A 15,884-nucleotide genomic window follows, 5' to 3' on the forward strand; every position below is an offset into this window, starting at 1 on the left:
GAGATATTAATAGGACATAGCCTCAGATAGAATCTAAGACAGCACCTTCACCACCCCAAGCAGGCCCCACAGAATTCCTGGCCTCAAGATAAGGAAAGAGGTTGGGTACAGAGCTTCCTATTTGTAAAAGGTTATTTACTGCCGTAGCATTTACCAATAATAACTGTTCAGATACAGTAAGACAAAAAGCCCTTATCTATCTGTATGCTTAATATTATCCAGCAGTAATCACAGGATAAATAAAATTTTATATTTTTCTTTTAAAAAATGTTTTGTTTTTGAATGATAAAACAGCTACTGTTGATTATTCTGTGCTAGACACTGAGCACTTTATATGCGTTATTTCATTTAATCTTCATCATAATCCCATGAGGTAGGAGGTACTATTATAGTATCCCTACTTTAAAGATAACGAAATAGAAGCACAGTGTGTTCTATTGTCATTAGGTCAGTGGATTTCAAACATTTTGAATGCAACCCATAGTAGAAACATAATTTACGTTGTTATCTGGATCATATACACCTGTTTCATAATACTACACTAACCCTTACTGTATGGAACTTTGATATTTTCTATTCAATTTTTTTTTCAAGCTGGTCTGGGCCATCAACTTGATTCTTACCAATGGGCTACAACTCGTAGTGTGAGAAACAATGATGTAGGTGACAAATGTACCACAATCCTAACAAAATTACGCAAAAAGTGAAGTCATCATACTCCTCAATGTGAACTTTCATGTCCTGAGCACCTGCCCTATATCAGGTCCTGTGCTACATGGTAAAGACACAGGTATGAATTAGACATGGTCCTGTCTTCAAAGCACTCACAGACTCCTCAAAGAAACACAGGTAGATAGGCAATGGCAACATAGCAGTGGTTTTCAATCCTGGATGCACCTTAGAATCACCTGGAGGAGTTTTTAAAAGCAGTAATGTTGGGGGGTCCTATTCCCAGACTTTTCAGATTCAGTTGGTCTGGGAAGAGGCCTGGACATCAGTACTTTTTAAAAGTTTCCCAGGTGATTTTAAGCTGTAGTCAGGATTGAGGATCACTGCAATAAAGCATAAATGCTAAATTAAGGGTGTTGACCCTGAGGAAGAAGATATCTACCAAGAAGGGCTCCTGGTGGCTAACTGGGCTCACATTTACAGAGGCTAGCAGCGTTGCTGAACAGGGCGTCTCATGCAAATCTCACTTCAGGGAGAAGCCTGCACTGAACTGCCTGCCTGTGCCGTGTTCCCACAGGCCAAGCCAACCCTTATAAAGGAGTTCCTAGAATGGTATTCAACCAATAGGGCTGAGACTTTCTGCATCCAATCAGAGCCGTGCAGCTATATCCTCATTCGCATCTTCACTGATCAATCAGAATGGCTCCATTCTGGTCAGTGCTTTTTGAACCAATCAGACTGTGAGGATTTGGAGTCCTCATTTGCATGAGGACAGACCAATCAGGGATCAGGGTGGAGATCTCTCTCTACATAAGTTAGCTCTCCTGGGGCTCAGGGTGTGTACTTTCCCTTTCCACTGAAGGTTGAAGTTTTGCTGGACAAGAGTAGAGCTATCCAGCTGGGAAGGGCATCCTCGCAGTCATGCTGTTTCATAGTTGAGCTGTAACACTGTTGAGCTGTTCCACAGCCAGGCTGTATTCCAATTGAACTATTTGCACTACACAGTTTCCTCCTTCACCACTCCCCAAATTGGGGATTCCTATTGCCATTGAATTGGTGCCAGCGACCATCGGTTGACAAGAGAAAGCAGAGAACAGGGGCACCTAACTACCTAAACATTTTGAGAAAATCCTCAAGAGAAGTTGGTTTTTAGTTGGGTTTCTGTGCTAGTCACCTGTTTCGTCCTTTAGGTCCACTTTCCATCCACCCACTGTCTGCCCAGTACATTGAACCTGTACAGACGAAGTCAAAGGGCGGTTTTGCTCCCTGCCTTCCACTTAGGTATGGGCCAACTCCCTTGCAGATCAGTGAATGGTGAGAAGGAGGGCTGAGTGATTAATTCCCTGGCTACTTCCCTGCAAGTTTGCCTTGGGCTAACTGTGACCCTCCTTAGAAGGTAACTGCCACTTTCAAGATGACTTGAAGAATTAAGACCCTTTTTCCCAGTTTCTATAATCTCTCCTCCCTCTCCCAACCCATTCAGGTCAAGGGTGTTAACAGCTCAGAACTATCCCTTGTTTTCCTGTATATCCCACCCATGGTTGAAATTAGTCCCTTTGTAAACAAATCTTTGTCTAATTATCGTAATCTGAGTGTGTCATCTGTTTCCTATTGAGACTCCTGACTCATAAAGCCTGGGAGCAGCATAGGAGCTATAAGGATAAGGAATAACAATATTAAAAAAAAAAAAAAAACCCAGGCAGAGTGAGCAGCATGAGTAATAGCAAAGGCATGAAAATATTGTAGTTTTGTTTAATTCCTTTTATTGGTGAAGGACAAATTGCTAAATCTAATGTTCCGTTCTCGGGCCTAATCTTACTAGATTTATCAGCAGCATTTGACCAGTTAAATCGCTCTCCTTCTTGGGACAAATCTGTCACTTGGCCTCCATGACGCTATACTCTTTTGGTTCTTAATCTCCTGGCTACTCTTTTCAGTCTCCTCTCTGTTTTCCTCTTGTTTCCCTGATGTCATTTTCCTGATGCTGAATACTGGAGTCCAAAGGCTGTCCTTGGTTCTCCCATCTATCTACATCAACTCTCCATCATCATCCAGTATCATGGCTTTAAATACTCAGTATGCTGTCCACTCCCAAATGTACATCCCTCACCTAGCCCTCTCCTCCAAGTCCAGACTCATATATACAACATAACTAGAAATGGGAGTGGTGTCTAGAGCCAGCTCCTAGAGCCAACTGTTGCATTTTCAGGAATTTTTCCAACCTCTTGTAAAAAGTAGCCATTATTAAAAAGTAAATTATGTAAACTTAAAAGTAAATAAATTATATTAAAAACAAAGGTAATATTCAAAACTCATCACTTTCTAATTACTTTACTATATTTTATTGTTTTCTATGTTCTTGGGGTTGTTTACATCTATTCTAGCTGTACTGTGGAAGCATTATATAATGGTGTGCTACCCTTACATCTCCATGTTCAGTGATGTCATGTTGGTAGCTCCGAAACCAACCATGGTGAGAGTATTACACCACAGAATTTGGCAAATGCTACCAATCAGTTTGATTTATTGTCGAGGCAGGTTAGTCAGCAGGACTTCAGGCAGTCAGGAATTCCCTGGTAGAATGGACAAGGACAGTCATGTCTTCAAGGCCGTAGCCCTGGGAAACATCATTAGCACAGGACAGCCGGTTTGTTTAAAAAAGTCTTCTCAAAAGCCTCCTCAAGGCTGAGAATCTGATAAAACTGTACCAGTACACGTCAACTTTTCTCCTTAAATACACAAGAAAAAGTATAAAAACAGAAGTCTTTTGCTTTAGCTAGTGGGCATCCCAGCTTCGGTAACCCCCTCCCGCTCGGGCGCTGTGACTCTTTGCTTTAATAAACTCTCCTCTTCTGCAATAAAACTATAAACTGCTTCAGTTTACCTCTCTGGGTCCGCATCCTCATTCTTCAAGTGCATGAGGCCGCGAACCCCGGGGAACCAGACACTAGAAATCCTACATCATTATTTTGTTGATTGCCTACAATTAAGAAGGTGATGGGGAAAAATGTGAATAATGCACATTAAATTTAGAATGTATTGTCTGTAGCTAATACATTGTGAATAACATAAAAAAAACTTGAGGATGCTAAGTGAAATAAGTCAGTCGGAGAAAGACAAATACCATATGATCTCACTTATATGTGGAATCTAAAGAACTGAATAAATGAGCAAAGTAAACAGAAATAGTCTCAGAGGTATAGAGGATGGTTGCTAGAAGGGAGGGGATGAGGAAGAAGGGGAAGGGATTAGACAGCATAAATTGGTAACTATAATATTGCCACAGAGATATGAAAGACAGTTTGGGGAATATAATTAATAATGTTGTAAAGATTTTGTAGGGTGTCAGATGGGCACGTCTTATTAGGGAGACTACTTCATGAATGGTGTAGATGTTTGACCACTGCACTGTATACCTGAAGCTGAAGTTGAATAATATTGTATGTCAATTATAATTTAATATATATAGTCACAGGATATGGAGTACAGCATAGGGAATAAAGTCAATGGAATTGCAATAGATATATATGATGTCAGAGGGGCAATAGATTGGGGAAGGGGGGTTATCACTTTGTGAGGGGTGAAATGTCTAACTATTGCATTGTTTTGTACACCTGAAACTAAAAAGAAACTTGAGGAAATATTCTTCCAGTATTGGAAAAAACTACTATCCAATGACTCAAGAAGTCACTTGAGTCATCGACTAGTGAAGTTCCAACATATGTTTTTATTGTTTCACTTTCATCTTACTATTAATGTAAATGAAAATATCAACCAACCTTCATCATGGAAATGTACTTGTTCAGCAACTGCAACCATTCGTTGGCTACAGACACGAGTTTGGCAAAAATCAATTCAAGCATTCTGTGAGAATAAATTGGCCATGTGAAATTTACAATAAGGAATATTGTATATTTTATTATCATCTGTGAATTGTGTGCTATGCATCATTTATTATCAGTAAACTTTATAATAAACTTATATGAGTGCACACGTACACACACACACACACACACACACACACACACACATACATCCTTTTTCCCTGGAGAGCCAGTTGTTAAACATTTACCAGTATACCACTGCTAAAAGGCAACTCAAGCTTAACATGTCCAAAACTGAATTCTTGATTTTCCATCCCAAACCAGTTGTCCCTGTAGGCATCTTCATCTCAATTAATGGCAACATCAGTCTTCCAATTGCTCTGGCCAAAAATCTTAGTCATCTATGGTGCTCCTCTTTCTCTCAAACCCTACATCCAACCTATCAGAAAATCCTTTTGCCTCTACTTTCAAAACATATTCAGAATCTGACTACTTCTCACCACCTCGACTGCCATCACTTTGGTCTAAACCTACTTATTTCCTCACTTGAATTACTGTAATAGCCTCCTGACTGGTCTCCTTATTTCAATACTGCAGTTAATATATAAATTAGAAACGTCATTCCCCTGCTTAAAACTCTTCAATGGATTCCCATCTCACTCAGAGTCCAAGCAAATGTCTTTACAATGGCGTATAACACCTCCTGCAGTATCTGCCTGCACATCCGATTAGACTTCTGACTTCATCCCTTGCTACTCTTCCCCTCACTCCACTCCATCCACACTAGCCTCTTGGCTGTTCTCCGAACACATCCTGCATGCTTTTGCCTCAGGGCCTTTGTACATGCTGTTTCCTCTACTTGGAATGTTGTTCTTCCAGTTTTCCCCATTGTTTGCTCTCTTTCTTTCAGTCTTTGCTCAAATGCCACTTTCTCAGTGAGGCTTCCTGATCATTTGCATTAAAGTGCAATCCCTCCCCACCTCACAACCACATTCTCTATCCCTCCCCCCTGCTTATCACCATCTTATGTACTATATGGTTCATACTATAAATTTTAATTATTATCCTTCCCCCCACTACTAGGATATAGGTTCAAGAATTTTTTGTTTGTCTTTTTTGTCTGTCTTATTAACTACATAGTCCTCGACCTTAAAATAGTGTCTTATAGTATACATAGTATGTGCTCGACAATTTGTTGAATGAATAAAACATTAATGAGTATTCTAAATACCCATAAAAAGCTTTGAGCTTATCACAGAAAAGAGAAGTGCAGGAGATCCAGAAGTGAGTCCTCTACCCTTCCAGGTGCTCAGCTGAGATCTGTGTGTGCATTTGTCTGTGCCTGCAGGTCTCCCACTTGTGTAGATGGACCAAATGGGAATAGCTGTGCTCTTTCAGAAACACCAAAAATGCACAGTGGACTGAAAATAAAATGACAAAATACACACTGTTGGCTAAAATTAACAGCATCTCCTATCAGACTCTAGCATAGACAAGTAATAAAAGTTGCCAGATGGTTTAAGAAAAATGAATATTTACTGAGTCGCCAGTGGGTGCGAGGGGTACACAAAGACGATTCATATACCATCCTGCCTGCCTCCAGGGAGCTCACCGTATGGTGGCCATGGAAACAGACAACTACACAATATTCCCACCAGCCCACTAACAGGAAAATGTACATACAAGGTATAAAGGCAACAGAGAGGAGGGAGTGATTAAGTAGAGTAGCAGAGGGGGATGACATCTGAGCTGGGTTCTGAAGCATGAATAAGGGAAGAGCTGAAGGGCCCAAGAGAGAAATTTACAAGTGAGAAACATTTCACCACTTTTTTTCCCCCTGCTTAGTAGTAATGCCTACCTATCTGGATTTTAACAGGATAGCTCAGCCAAGCTTGCAAAACTCCAAGTTGTGTGGAGCAGAATTTGAAAACCCCTGGTTATGGGGACATTGTAAAGAAAGGCTGAGTGAAAGAGAGAGAGAAATGGCAGGAAGGGAGACCAATAGCTTCACAGGGACAAAGCAAAGAAGAGGTGACCATTTAATATTACAGGACCCATCAAAAGTTCAAGGATCCCACAGAGAGGGGGTAAGGAGTAGGAAGGGCAGGGGCACTTTATTTCTGCCTTGGCCATTGCCAAAGCATGCTTTCTCCTGTTTTCCACCTCTCCTGATAATACTGTCTGTTCCTGAGGAGAGATGCCCCCTTAGTAGTGCAGAAAGTTCCCATGTTCTGAATCTGGAGGCCGTATTTGAGTCTTATTAACTGTATGATCTTGTGACCAGTTTCAAAACCTTTGCTTGCCATAGCCTAGAGAGTAAAATCCAAGCTTCTTGGCTTGGTACTCAAGACCCTTCTCCATCTGGTCCCTGGGGACCCCTCCAACCTCATCTACCCTGTACCTCTTCTCACCCCAAACATTCAAGCACTTTTCTTGGGCTCTGTGCCTTCACAGACACTGCTGACATCTTTGCCATGCCCCCTTCCCAAAATGAAGAATTCCCATTCCTCTCTCAAGACATGACTGGTCTCACAGGATGTGGAGTACAGCCTAGGGAACATAGCCATTGGAATTGTAACAGTTATATACCATGTTAGACAGGTAGTAGATTGGGGTGGGGGGTTATCACTTTGTGAGGGCTGTAAATGTCTAATTATTACATTGTTTTGTACACCTGAAACTGAAAAAAAAAAAAAAAAAAAAAAAAAAAAAAAAAAAAAGACGTGACTCTGGTGTTACCACCTCCAGGAGGCTTTTCCTGACTGGTAGGTTAGCAACTGCCTCTGGGCCTCAGAACCCCAGACTTTTCTCTACTCCAGCATCTGGAGCACATCTGCTCTTGTTCCTTCCTATCTACTTTCTACAGAACAGCCAGAGGGATCTTTCTACAACATAGGACTCACTGCTACTCTCCAGCTTTAAAAAAGAACAAAACTTCTTTTCTTATCTTAAAGACCATCTTTACTGTGGCCTATCAGATTGTGTGATCTCACCCCTGCCTGCTTCTACACCTTCTCCTCACACCCTTTGTTCTCTACTCCAGCTGAACTCAAGCCTTCTATGTTCCTTACTGCACCATGTTTCTCTCTCCCTCAGGACTTCTGTACTTACTTCCTCCTTCACCCTGGCTAATTTCTACTGCTCAGCTCAAACCTTCCCTATTCTAGAAAGCCCTTTTTGTACCCTGCCCCCCATCCCCAAGGCTAGTTTATCTGGTACTTACCACAATAGTAATTTTAGAGCTATTTATGAAATATTTAATACCTGTCTCCCCCTGGGTTGGGACAACACTGTCTTGTTCCTCACTGCATAAGAGGCACCTAGAGCATAACCTGGCATACATTGAATAGATGCTCAAGAAGCATTTGTTGAATGACTGTAGGTAGGAGTACTTAGCCCTTACCACATTTCACAGAATCCCTACTTTACCTGGCTTCTCACATAGCAACCTGTGAGCTCCTGGAGAACCAGTACTATGTCAGCACCCAACATCATGTTTAGTAGGGCTCAGTAGAGGCTTTATGAGTGTAGGAAACATTATGATGTGCTGCCCAGATCCCACTGAAGACTTAGGACACCAGTGCTGTCAGTGGAAAGCTTTTAACTGTCAGCCTCTCCAGGAACAGGGCTATCTTGGCTCCTGTCACACCTCTTCCCAGATGGCTCCAATGACTGGTGAAGGCAGGTTTATAAAGCCCTGGCCAATTCAGCTTATTTGGGGACAACTCTGATGGGCCATTCTAGCTCCAGAGTCCCTATGAGGTTAGCCAACACTGTCCTTGGGCCCACCTGGAGCTCTGGACTTCTGCCCACTCCTGTTCCCTCCTCTCTCTTTCACAGGTGTTGATCCCCAGGGTGCTGCCTCATAAACATCGTGCACTGCAATCTCCATCTCCGAATCTGCATCCCAGGTACCCGATCTGCCACATGTCCTCCTCTTCTCTTCCCCTTCTTGACGCCATTCCTTTCAGGAAATGTTCATTCATTTAGCTAAAGTCTGTAGGCATCATTCCACTAACAAAGTGTTTCACATCCATTTTTTTATTACTCCCATGCTATACTGCCTGCATAGGTGTGGCAAGACGGGTGGCTAGCCCTACTGACCAGATGAAAAAAGTGAGGCCAGGAGAGGTGGTGTGACCCGCCTGACCCGCCTAAGGCTACTGCGCTAATTAGGAAACTGCGTCCTCGGATCCAGATTTTCACCTTCTTTCCCTACCAAGTCGCTGCATCCTGGGACGAAAGGGTGTCTCACTAAACTGAATTCCGGTGTTAGAGGTCAGAATCCTGGAACCTCGGCTACTGGGTCCGGGAAGGAACACAGAGTCCAACACTCCCGCAGTAAAGACGGGGAAACTGAGGTCCAGAGCCTGGCGCTCCACCTCCCAGGAGGAGAAAGAGAATGGGGCGCGTCCAGCTTCGCGGGCCGGGTGGCGCCGGAGCCGCCTCCTCCCGCCCCCCACGCCGGGTCCCCTCCGCCTCGTCTTTGCCCTCGCAACGCGGCCACCTCGGGAGCAAGTCATGGTGGCTGCACTGGTGGCGGCGTGGCTGTTCCTGTCGGCCGCGGCCTGCGCACAGCGAGAGCAAGACTTCTACGACTTCAAGGCGGTCAACATCCGGGGCAAGTTGGTGTCGCTGGAGAAGTACCGGGGTTCGGTGAGTGTCCACCCACCGGGCCTTGGCGCCACTCCTGCAGGGCCTGATGGGGGCGCCCCGTGGCCCTGGACCCTGCTGGGTGTGGCTCCGAGGGGGCTCCTGCCGCCCGGCGATACTGCCCTGTCTCCCCGCCCCCACCCGGGCATTCTCCGGGGTCTCGCGGCACCGCTAGATCCTGCTCCGGGTCTGTCCTGCGACTACGTGGCACGGTTCTGGTGCGCGGCGAAACCCGAAACCCTCGCAGCCGGCGCCGATTTCCCACCCGACGATTTCGGGCAGCGGGTCCGGACCTCTCCCAGAGGCTGGACGCCGAGGGCCCAGCTTTTGTCAGGCACGGGTGGAAAAAGTAACCCTAGCATCCTGCGGCCTTTGTCTTTCCCATACCCAGTTTCTGCATCTGGACGAGGGGGAGTTGCTGATACTGAATCCAGTGAGAACATTGTGGAAATGAATGTGCAGTGCAGAGGGAGTGCACGGGGACCTTACACAGACCACCCTCTAGGGAGGACCCTAAGGTCCAGAGAGGGAAGGTGTTTTATACAGGGTCACACAGAGAGCACAGAACCTGGAGAACCACCCACCCATCGCAGACTCCTGTGATGGCAGCTCAGGCTGAGATACGAGCCATCCAAGCTAACTGCTACCTCTTTACCAAGAGGGCATCTCAGCTCAGAGAGTTCTTCAGAGAGGAAGTGTGCAGGATGAGTCTTTGAAACAAGAGTGAGTTTTAGCAAGACAAAGAAGAACATTCCAGGCAGAGAACTGTCCGTGCCAAGGCTCAGCAAGAAGCAAACAGCAAGAAGCATGGTGGAGGGGTGGGCATGGGGGTGAGCACTTCAAGCAGTGTGCTTGGAAGAGTATAGCGCATGAAGCTGAGCGTGGTGGAAGACGAGGCTCAAGAGGGAAGGGAGGCACCAAGAGGAGCCTGGCACACCACATCCAGAGGCCTGGATGTTGCACTGTGGGTAATGAAGAGCCTTCCAAGTCCACTTCTCAAGTGAGGCCGTGGTAGGAAGGGTGAGGAGTTGGTCTTTAATGGGCAGGTAGGCCAGAGTCCAGTTTTGATGAACCACACAGAAATGGCTGTCAGCACTCTTCTCCCAGGTGCAAGGCCATCTTTAGTGAAGGAAGTACTCTAAGTCTTTCAATTCTCAATTATGCTGGGAGTCCTGGGAGCAGTAATCCTTGTCCTGATGGACCCTCAATTGTGAGTTTCACTTGTGAGTTTCAAATGGGATGACAGTTCGGAAACACTTGGTAGAGTGCTCTGTACCTGTGTTTGGTGGGCCCCAGCAGAAGCGGCATCAAGAACACAGAGCAAAGAGCCAATAAAAGTAGGGTCCATTCCCATTCAGGCTTCCCCTTCCCCCTAGTGCAGCTGGCCAGAGAGCCCCAGGTTTAGCACTTGACCAGCTCTGCTACTCATTAATTCATTATTTGTTATTGAGTACCTACTGTATACTAAGGACTAGGTCAGCCCTGGGGATACAGTGGTGAACAAAACAGACAAGTTTCCACTTTAACAGAGCTTACATGAGGTGGAGAGGAGAGGGACAATACACAAGGAACAGAAAAACGAACAAGGTAATTCCCAGTATTAATAAGTGCCATAACAAGGATAGAACAAAGTCCATTTGCTTTCAGAAATAATAAGACATCCAGGATATGCGGAACAGAAATCCTGGAGAAAAATGACCCAGAGAAGTAATTCCAGAAATCTGAATGATTAAAAACTCCAGGTCATTGGTAAATGCATGGGAGCAAGAGGCCAAGAAATCAATCAGAAAGAATTTTTTTTTTTTAAATTAAGAAAAGAATGTCACACAGCTACTAAGTGGTAGAATTAGAATTTGAACTCAGGCAGCCCAGCTCTAGAGCCCATGCCCTTAATCGCAGGTTTAGAGGGAAACCAGGAATAGTCAGTACAGAGAAGCTGCAAATGATGCTGTGAATTAAGCCAACGTAGGTCTGCGACTTGAGCAATATGGTCATTCCATTCACCTACACATAGTTACTGGCTTATTATGTATATTTCATCATAATTTTTTTTTAATTGAAAAAAATTTTACTGGCTCCCCCTACATGCTTGGTACTGGGTCCAGTCGTAGCGATATAGCCATGAGCAAGACTGTATAATTTATGCCCTCAGGCTGACTAGGAAGATAGTCAGTCATTTAGACCAGGGTTGAGTATGGATGAATGAGTGACCACTTGGGAATGTGCTTGCCTGCAATGTATAGGCCAGAGTGTAGTGTGTATGTGAATGCTCTGTTTGCTTGCTTGCTTCTATATACACATGAGTCTGTGCGTGTGTGTGTGTGTGTGTGTGTGTGTGTGTGTGTGTGTGTGTGTAAATTAACTATGTATGTCTGTTTTGGTCACCTTAAGGATAAGCTTTTTCGTTTCAGGCATAGAACTAGAAGTAGGATTTTCTTCCTTTCAATAGAGTGGGCAGACACACAAGATGCAAGTTAAAAACAAGCAATTTTTAACGCTCTTATTGGCCAGGGGTCCGGCAGAGAAGAAAGAGGAAGATCCCTGAGTAGGGAAGGGAGTTAAAGCATCCCAGTTTCTCACCACCACAGGCAGAACATGGTATATGCTGGTGCAAATGGGGGAGGTTGTTCTAACTGCCTGGGGCCCCAAGGAATGGGTCCTTCCTCAGCTGGTGGAGGCAGGGTGAGGGAGTTACAGCTCAGTGGCTCTCATCATCCAGCCCAGTGGTTCTCAAATGGGGGTAATTTTGCTCCCTTGGGGATATTTAGCAATGTTTGGAGACATTTTTTATTGTCAAGACTAGGAATCTAGTGGGTAAAGGCCAGGGATGCTGCTGTAAACATCCTACAATGAACAGACTAGCCCCCTCACAACAAAGAATTATCCAGCCCAAAATATCAATAGTTCTGAGATTAAGAAACCCTATCTAGCCTGAGCAGTTTGTGTGTGTGCATGTCTAGTGCCCCAGGCTGCCCCTGGGAGGTGGCCCTTTTTATGGAACCAGCTGGTGTAATCCTGGCTCTTCTAAAAAAAAGTGACCAGAGAGATAGGGCAGGCTGCCCAGACACAGGGTGAGATTTAAAATCCTTTAATAATATATTAACTAGAAGCTAAAAACATAGCATTGGTGCCAAATTCTAATTACAGTATTATAATCAAGTTCCATCAGCCAGCTTCATTTTTATCACCTAACGGCAATAAATAAACTTATACATAAATTTATTATAAGGAGATAAATTTAAGGGTGAGTCTAGTGATTGAAAAAAGTAGTATTTGTTTGCTGGAGGGAGAGGGACAAAAAAGGGATTGCCCTGGGGTCCTTCGGGTTCTTTTATCAAGAAAACCCGGGTGGTGAACACACAATGGGATTTATAGATGATGTAATACAGAATCGTACACCTGAAATCTATGTAATTTTAGTAACAATTATCACCCCAATAAATTTAAAAAAATAAAAATAAAAAGAAGAACAACAAAAGAAAGAAAACCCATATCCGTCTATGTACTCAAACAGGTGATCGTGTATGTGTGTACACTTACTTATTCTTCAGGAGGCACTTTTTGAGACTTTTCCATATGTGAGGTCCTGGGATGAAGTGGATATAGCTTCTGCCTTCAGTGGGTTCACATTCTAGAAGGGAGACTGACACGTATACAAGCAACTACAGTGTAGAGTGATAGGTGACTGAGCCAGAAACTGAATCCAGGTGGGCCTTTCCATTCCTGCACATCTCCTCCTGATGTGAGCTCCCTGGTGTGTATCTCTCACCGTGAATGTGTTGTGTGTGTTTATGGGCATGTGTGATGTATGCTCATGCATCTTTGAATCATGGGGCACATGCTCACCTGTCTGTGACTATTGTGTGCTTATTCTCATGAATATTATGTGCATGCACACATATCTGTAAGCCCCTGCATGTTTGATTTCATTTGTTCCTGTGTGCAAGTGTTTGTGTATATGTGAGAGCGTTGTACTCACATTTACATATGTGTACATTGTGTTCTTATATGCATGAGAGAGCATTAATTGTTGTGGGGGGGATCACATGTGGGCTTGTCAGGGAATGCACAAGTGCATGCCTTTTCACTGGGTTGTGTATGTTTTGTTTTTGCCATTCAGGTGTCCCTGGTGGTGAATGTGGCCAGTGAGTGTGGCTTCACAGACCAGCACTACCGAGCCCTGCAGCAGCTACAGCGGGACTTGGGGCCCCACCACTTCAACGTGCTTGCTTTCCCCTGCAATCAGTTTGGCCAACAGGAGCCCGACAGCAACAAGGAGATTGAGAGCTTTGCCCGCCGTACCTATAGTGTCTCTTTCCCCATGTTTAGCAAGGTTGCAGTCACCGGTACTGGTGCCCACCCTGCCTTCAAGTACCTGACCCGTGAGTTCTGATCCTTTCCCTCCCCTTCCCTCAGCTCGCTGAGGTCGTGGTTCCCTGGGCAGCACTGGCTGGCTGGGTGACCTGGGGCCCTTTCCAGACCCTGGCAGGCGGGTTGATGGTCTGTTCCAGCAGTAATCTTTGACGATGAGCTGAGGGGTATTCCTGCCTCAGAATAAGTCCACCTGTTGCCTTTCATTTCTCCCTCAGCGTCACTCTTGCAGACATCACTGGAATCCTGATTTCATATGCAGGGGCTCCTAGAAGGAGACTGGGCCCTCAGATTTTAGTCAGTGTGAATGAGTTGTGCTTAGGAATTTAGGATGGAGAGACCAAGGGGCAGACAGGGAATGCCACGTGTTTGGAGAAGGCTGAGAGGCATATCCTGTCCTACCGTGTGTCCCCGAAAATAAGACCTAACCGGAAAATAAGCCCTAGCATGATTTTTCAGGAGGACATCCCCTGAACATAAGCCCTAATGCGTCTTTTGGAGCAAACGTTAATGGAAGACCCGGTCTTGTTTTCGGGGAAACACAGTAAGTCAGAGGCAGAGTCTGTAGGCCACAGGAGGGAAACCTGATCTCAAATACCACATCTCAATATTTCAGAAAGAGATCCTTTCTCTAGCCCCAGAAGCCTCAGAACCACAAAATGGAGTCATGAACCACACTTGTCATTATGGTCCTCTTTCCTCCTTTTCTCTTTCGGGGGCTCTGTTTTTGCCTTCTCCCACTCCATGCTTCTGGTTGCCTTCATATCCCTCATCGCCCCCCACCAACCCATTCACCTGGAGGAGTAAGAAACAACAGTGTAGCAAACAAAAGGTACCTTACTGAAGCAGATTGGAATTTTGCTCTGTAGGTCAATCCTAATATTTGTTTTTTTCTCCCTGTTTTTTTATTAGTTCCTTCCCAGTTCCCATAGTTATAGATCAAACCTGGCCTTGCTTTAGAAGCTCCTGGGGAGCTCTTAAAAATGCCTTTAACCTAAGACCTACTGAAGCAGGGCCCAAGAATCTGTTTATTTTAAGCATCCCTCACCACCACCACGTTTCAGATGCATCCAGTCCATAGACTAACATCTGGAAACCATTAAGGTTTCATTAGAGAATAAGGTGTAGACTATTCAGTAGTTTGAGGTCATTAATAAAGGAAACTCTCATACTGCTTTATCAAGCACTTAACAGAATCCTAGAGCAGTAGTTTTCAACCTTGGCGCCATACTGGAATCTAGAGAGCTTTTCAAAAATACAGGTGCCTGAGTCTTACCCACAGAGATTCTGATATAAGTGGTGTGGACTGGACATGAGGATTTGAAAAACTCTCCAGTTAATTCTAACTAATAGAACCACTTCTTCAAGGGATGAATGGACACTGATAGTGGAATTCTAGGAGAGGGTAAACAGGGAAGCACACTTTGCTCTCCTTCCTTTTTCTCTAGAAACTTCTGGGAAGGAACCCACCTGGAACTTCTGGAAGTACCTAGTGGCCCCAGATGGAAAGGTGGCAGGAGCTTGGGACCCAACCGTGTCGGTGGAGGAGATCAGGCCCCATATCACAGCGCTTGTGAGGAAGCTCATCCTGAAGAAGCGAGAAGACTTATAACCACTTTCCCTCCTCTCCCATGGTCCCCTTCCCCCCATCTTCCATGGGTGACCAAAACAAACTCAATGGTGCTTCAAAGGGAGAAACAATTGATTCTCCTTCCTCCATTCTTATCCCACGTACCCCATCACTCCTGTGGGGGGAAAATTTTAGTATTTTGATGATTTGAATCTTAGAACAACCTATACTCCTGGCCAATGAGAACACTTGACTAATGAATCACCAGCCAAGAAGAACCTCTAGCCCATGAAAACATGTGGCAAATAGAAGTATATCAAGCAATGATCATCTATTAGGAACTCTGTAAAACAGGGCTAATTCCTACCTCACAGGGCTGTTGTGAGGACTAGGATGAAGGATCTATGAATGTGCCCAGGGCAGTTCCAGCTCAATAAGAGGCATTCAATAAATGTTTTTTGCATATAAACCAAAAATGTACTTGTGATCAATAAAAACTTGCACCCAACGTGAATTTCTAGCCAATGAGAATCCAGGCAAAACATGTATTTGTTGTTGTTTTCCTCTAAATTATTTTTTAATTACAAAATAATGCAAATGCATTGTAAGATAATATAGGATGACATAATAAAATGAAAGTATCCCCCTCATTTTCTATACTCTCACTCCCTGGAGGAAAACATTGTTAGTAATTTGGTACAGACGTCCAAGCCTTTTAAAATCAACCCAATCATTACTGCCCAATAAGAATTCATTGACCAAAAGACTGTTAGTGGGACAATAAACTGGCACAAATT

The 15,884-nt window shown here is 44.4% G+C and overlaps 1 protein-coding gene across 1 annotated transcript; it reads left to right on the forward strand.

The window, feature by feature from the left end:
- The first annotated feature begins 8,834 nt into the window (after nucleotides 1–8,834).
- On the forward strand, nucleotides 8,835–15,563 carry GPX7 (glutathione peroxidase 7). Its single transcript, XM_074334723.2, has 3 exons — nucleotides 8,835–9,149; nucleotides 13,267–13,528; nucleotides 14,966–15,563. The coding sequence occupies exons 1-3, from the start codon at nucleotides 9,015–9,017 to the stop codon at nucleotides 15,127–15,129; spliced, it is 561 nt and encodes a 186-aa protein (XP_074190824.2). The 5' UTR covers nucleotides 8,835–9,014; the 3' UTR covers nucleotides 15,130–15,563.
- Nucleotides 15,564–15,884: the final 321 nt, after the last annotated feature.

Source organism: Rhinolophus sinicus, chromosome 14, assembly GCF_057876585.1.
Source record: "Rhinolophus sinicus isolate RSI-liver-muscle chromosome 14, RSI-T2T, whole genome shotgun sequence".
NCBI classification, from domain to species: domain Eukaryota; kingdom Metazoa; phylum Chordata; class Mammalia; order Chiroptera; family Rhinolophidae; genus Rhinolophus; species Rhinolophus sinicus.

Coding starts and splice junctions, on each gene's coding strand:
- GPX7 (XM_074334723.2), top strand. CDS start 9,015: ATGGTGGCTGCACTGGTGGCGGCGTGGCTGTTCCTGTCGGCCGCGGCC. Junction 9,150..13,266: donor TGGAGAAGTACCGGGGTTCG/GTGAGTGTCCAC, acceptor TTTGCCATTCAG/GTGTCCCTGGTGGTGAATGT. Junction 13,529..14,965: donor TGCCTTCAAGTACCTGACCC/GTGAGTTCTGAT, acceptor CTTTTTCTCTAG/AAACTTCTGGGAAGGAACCC.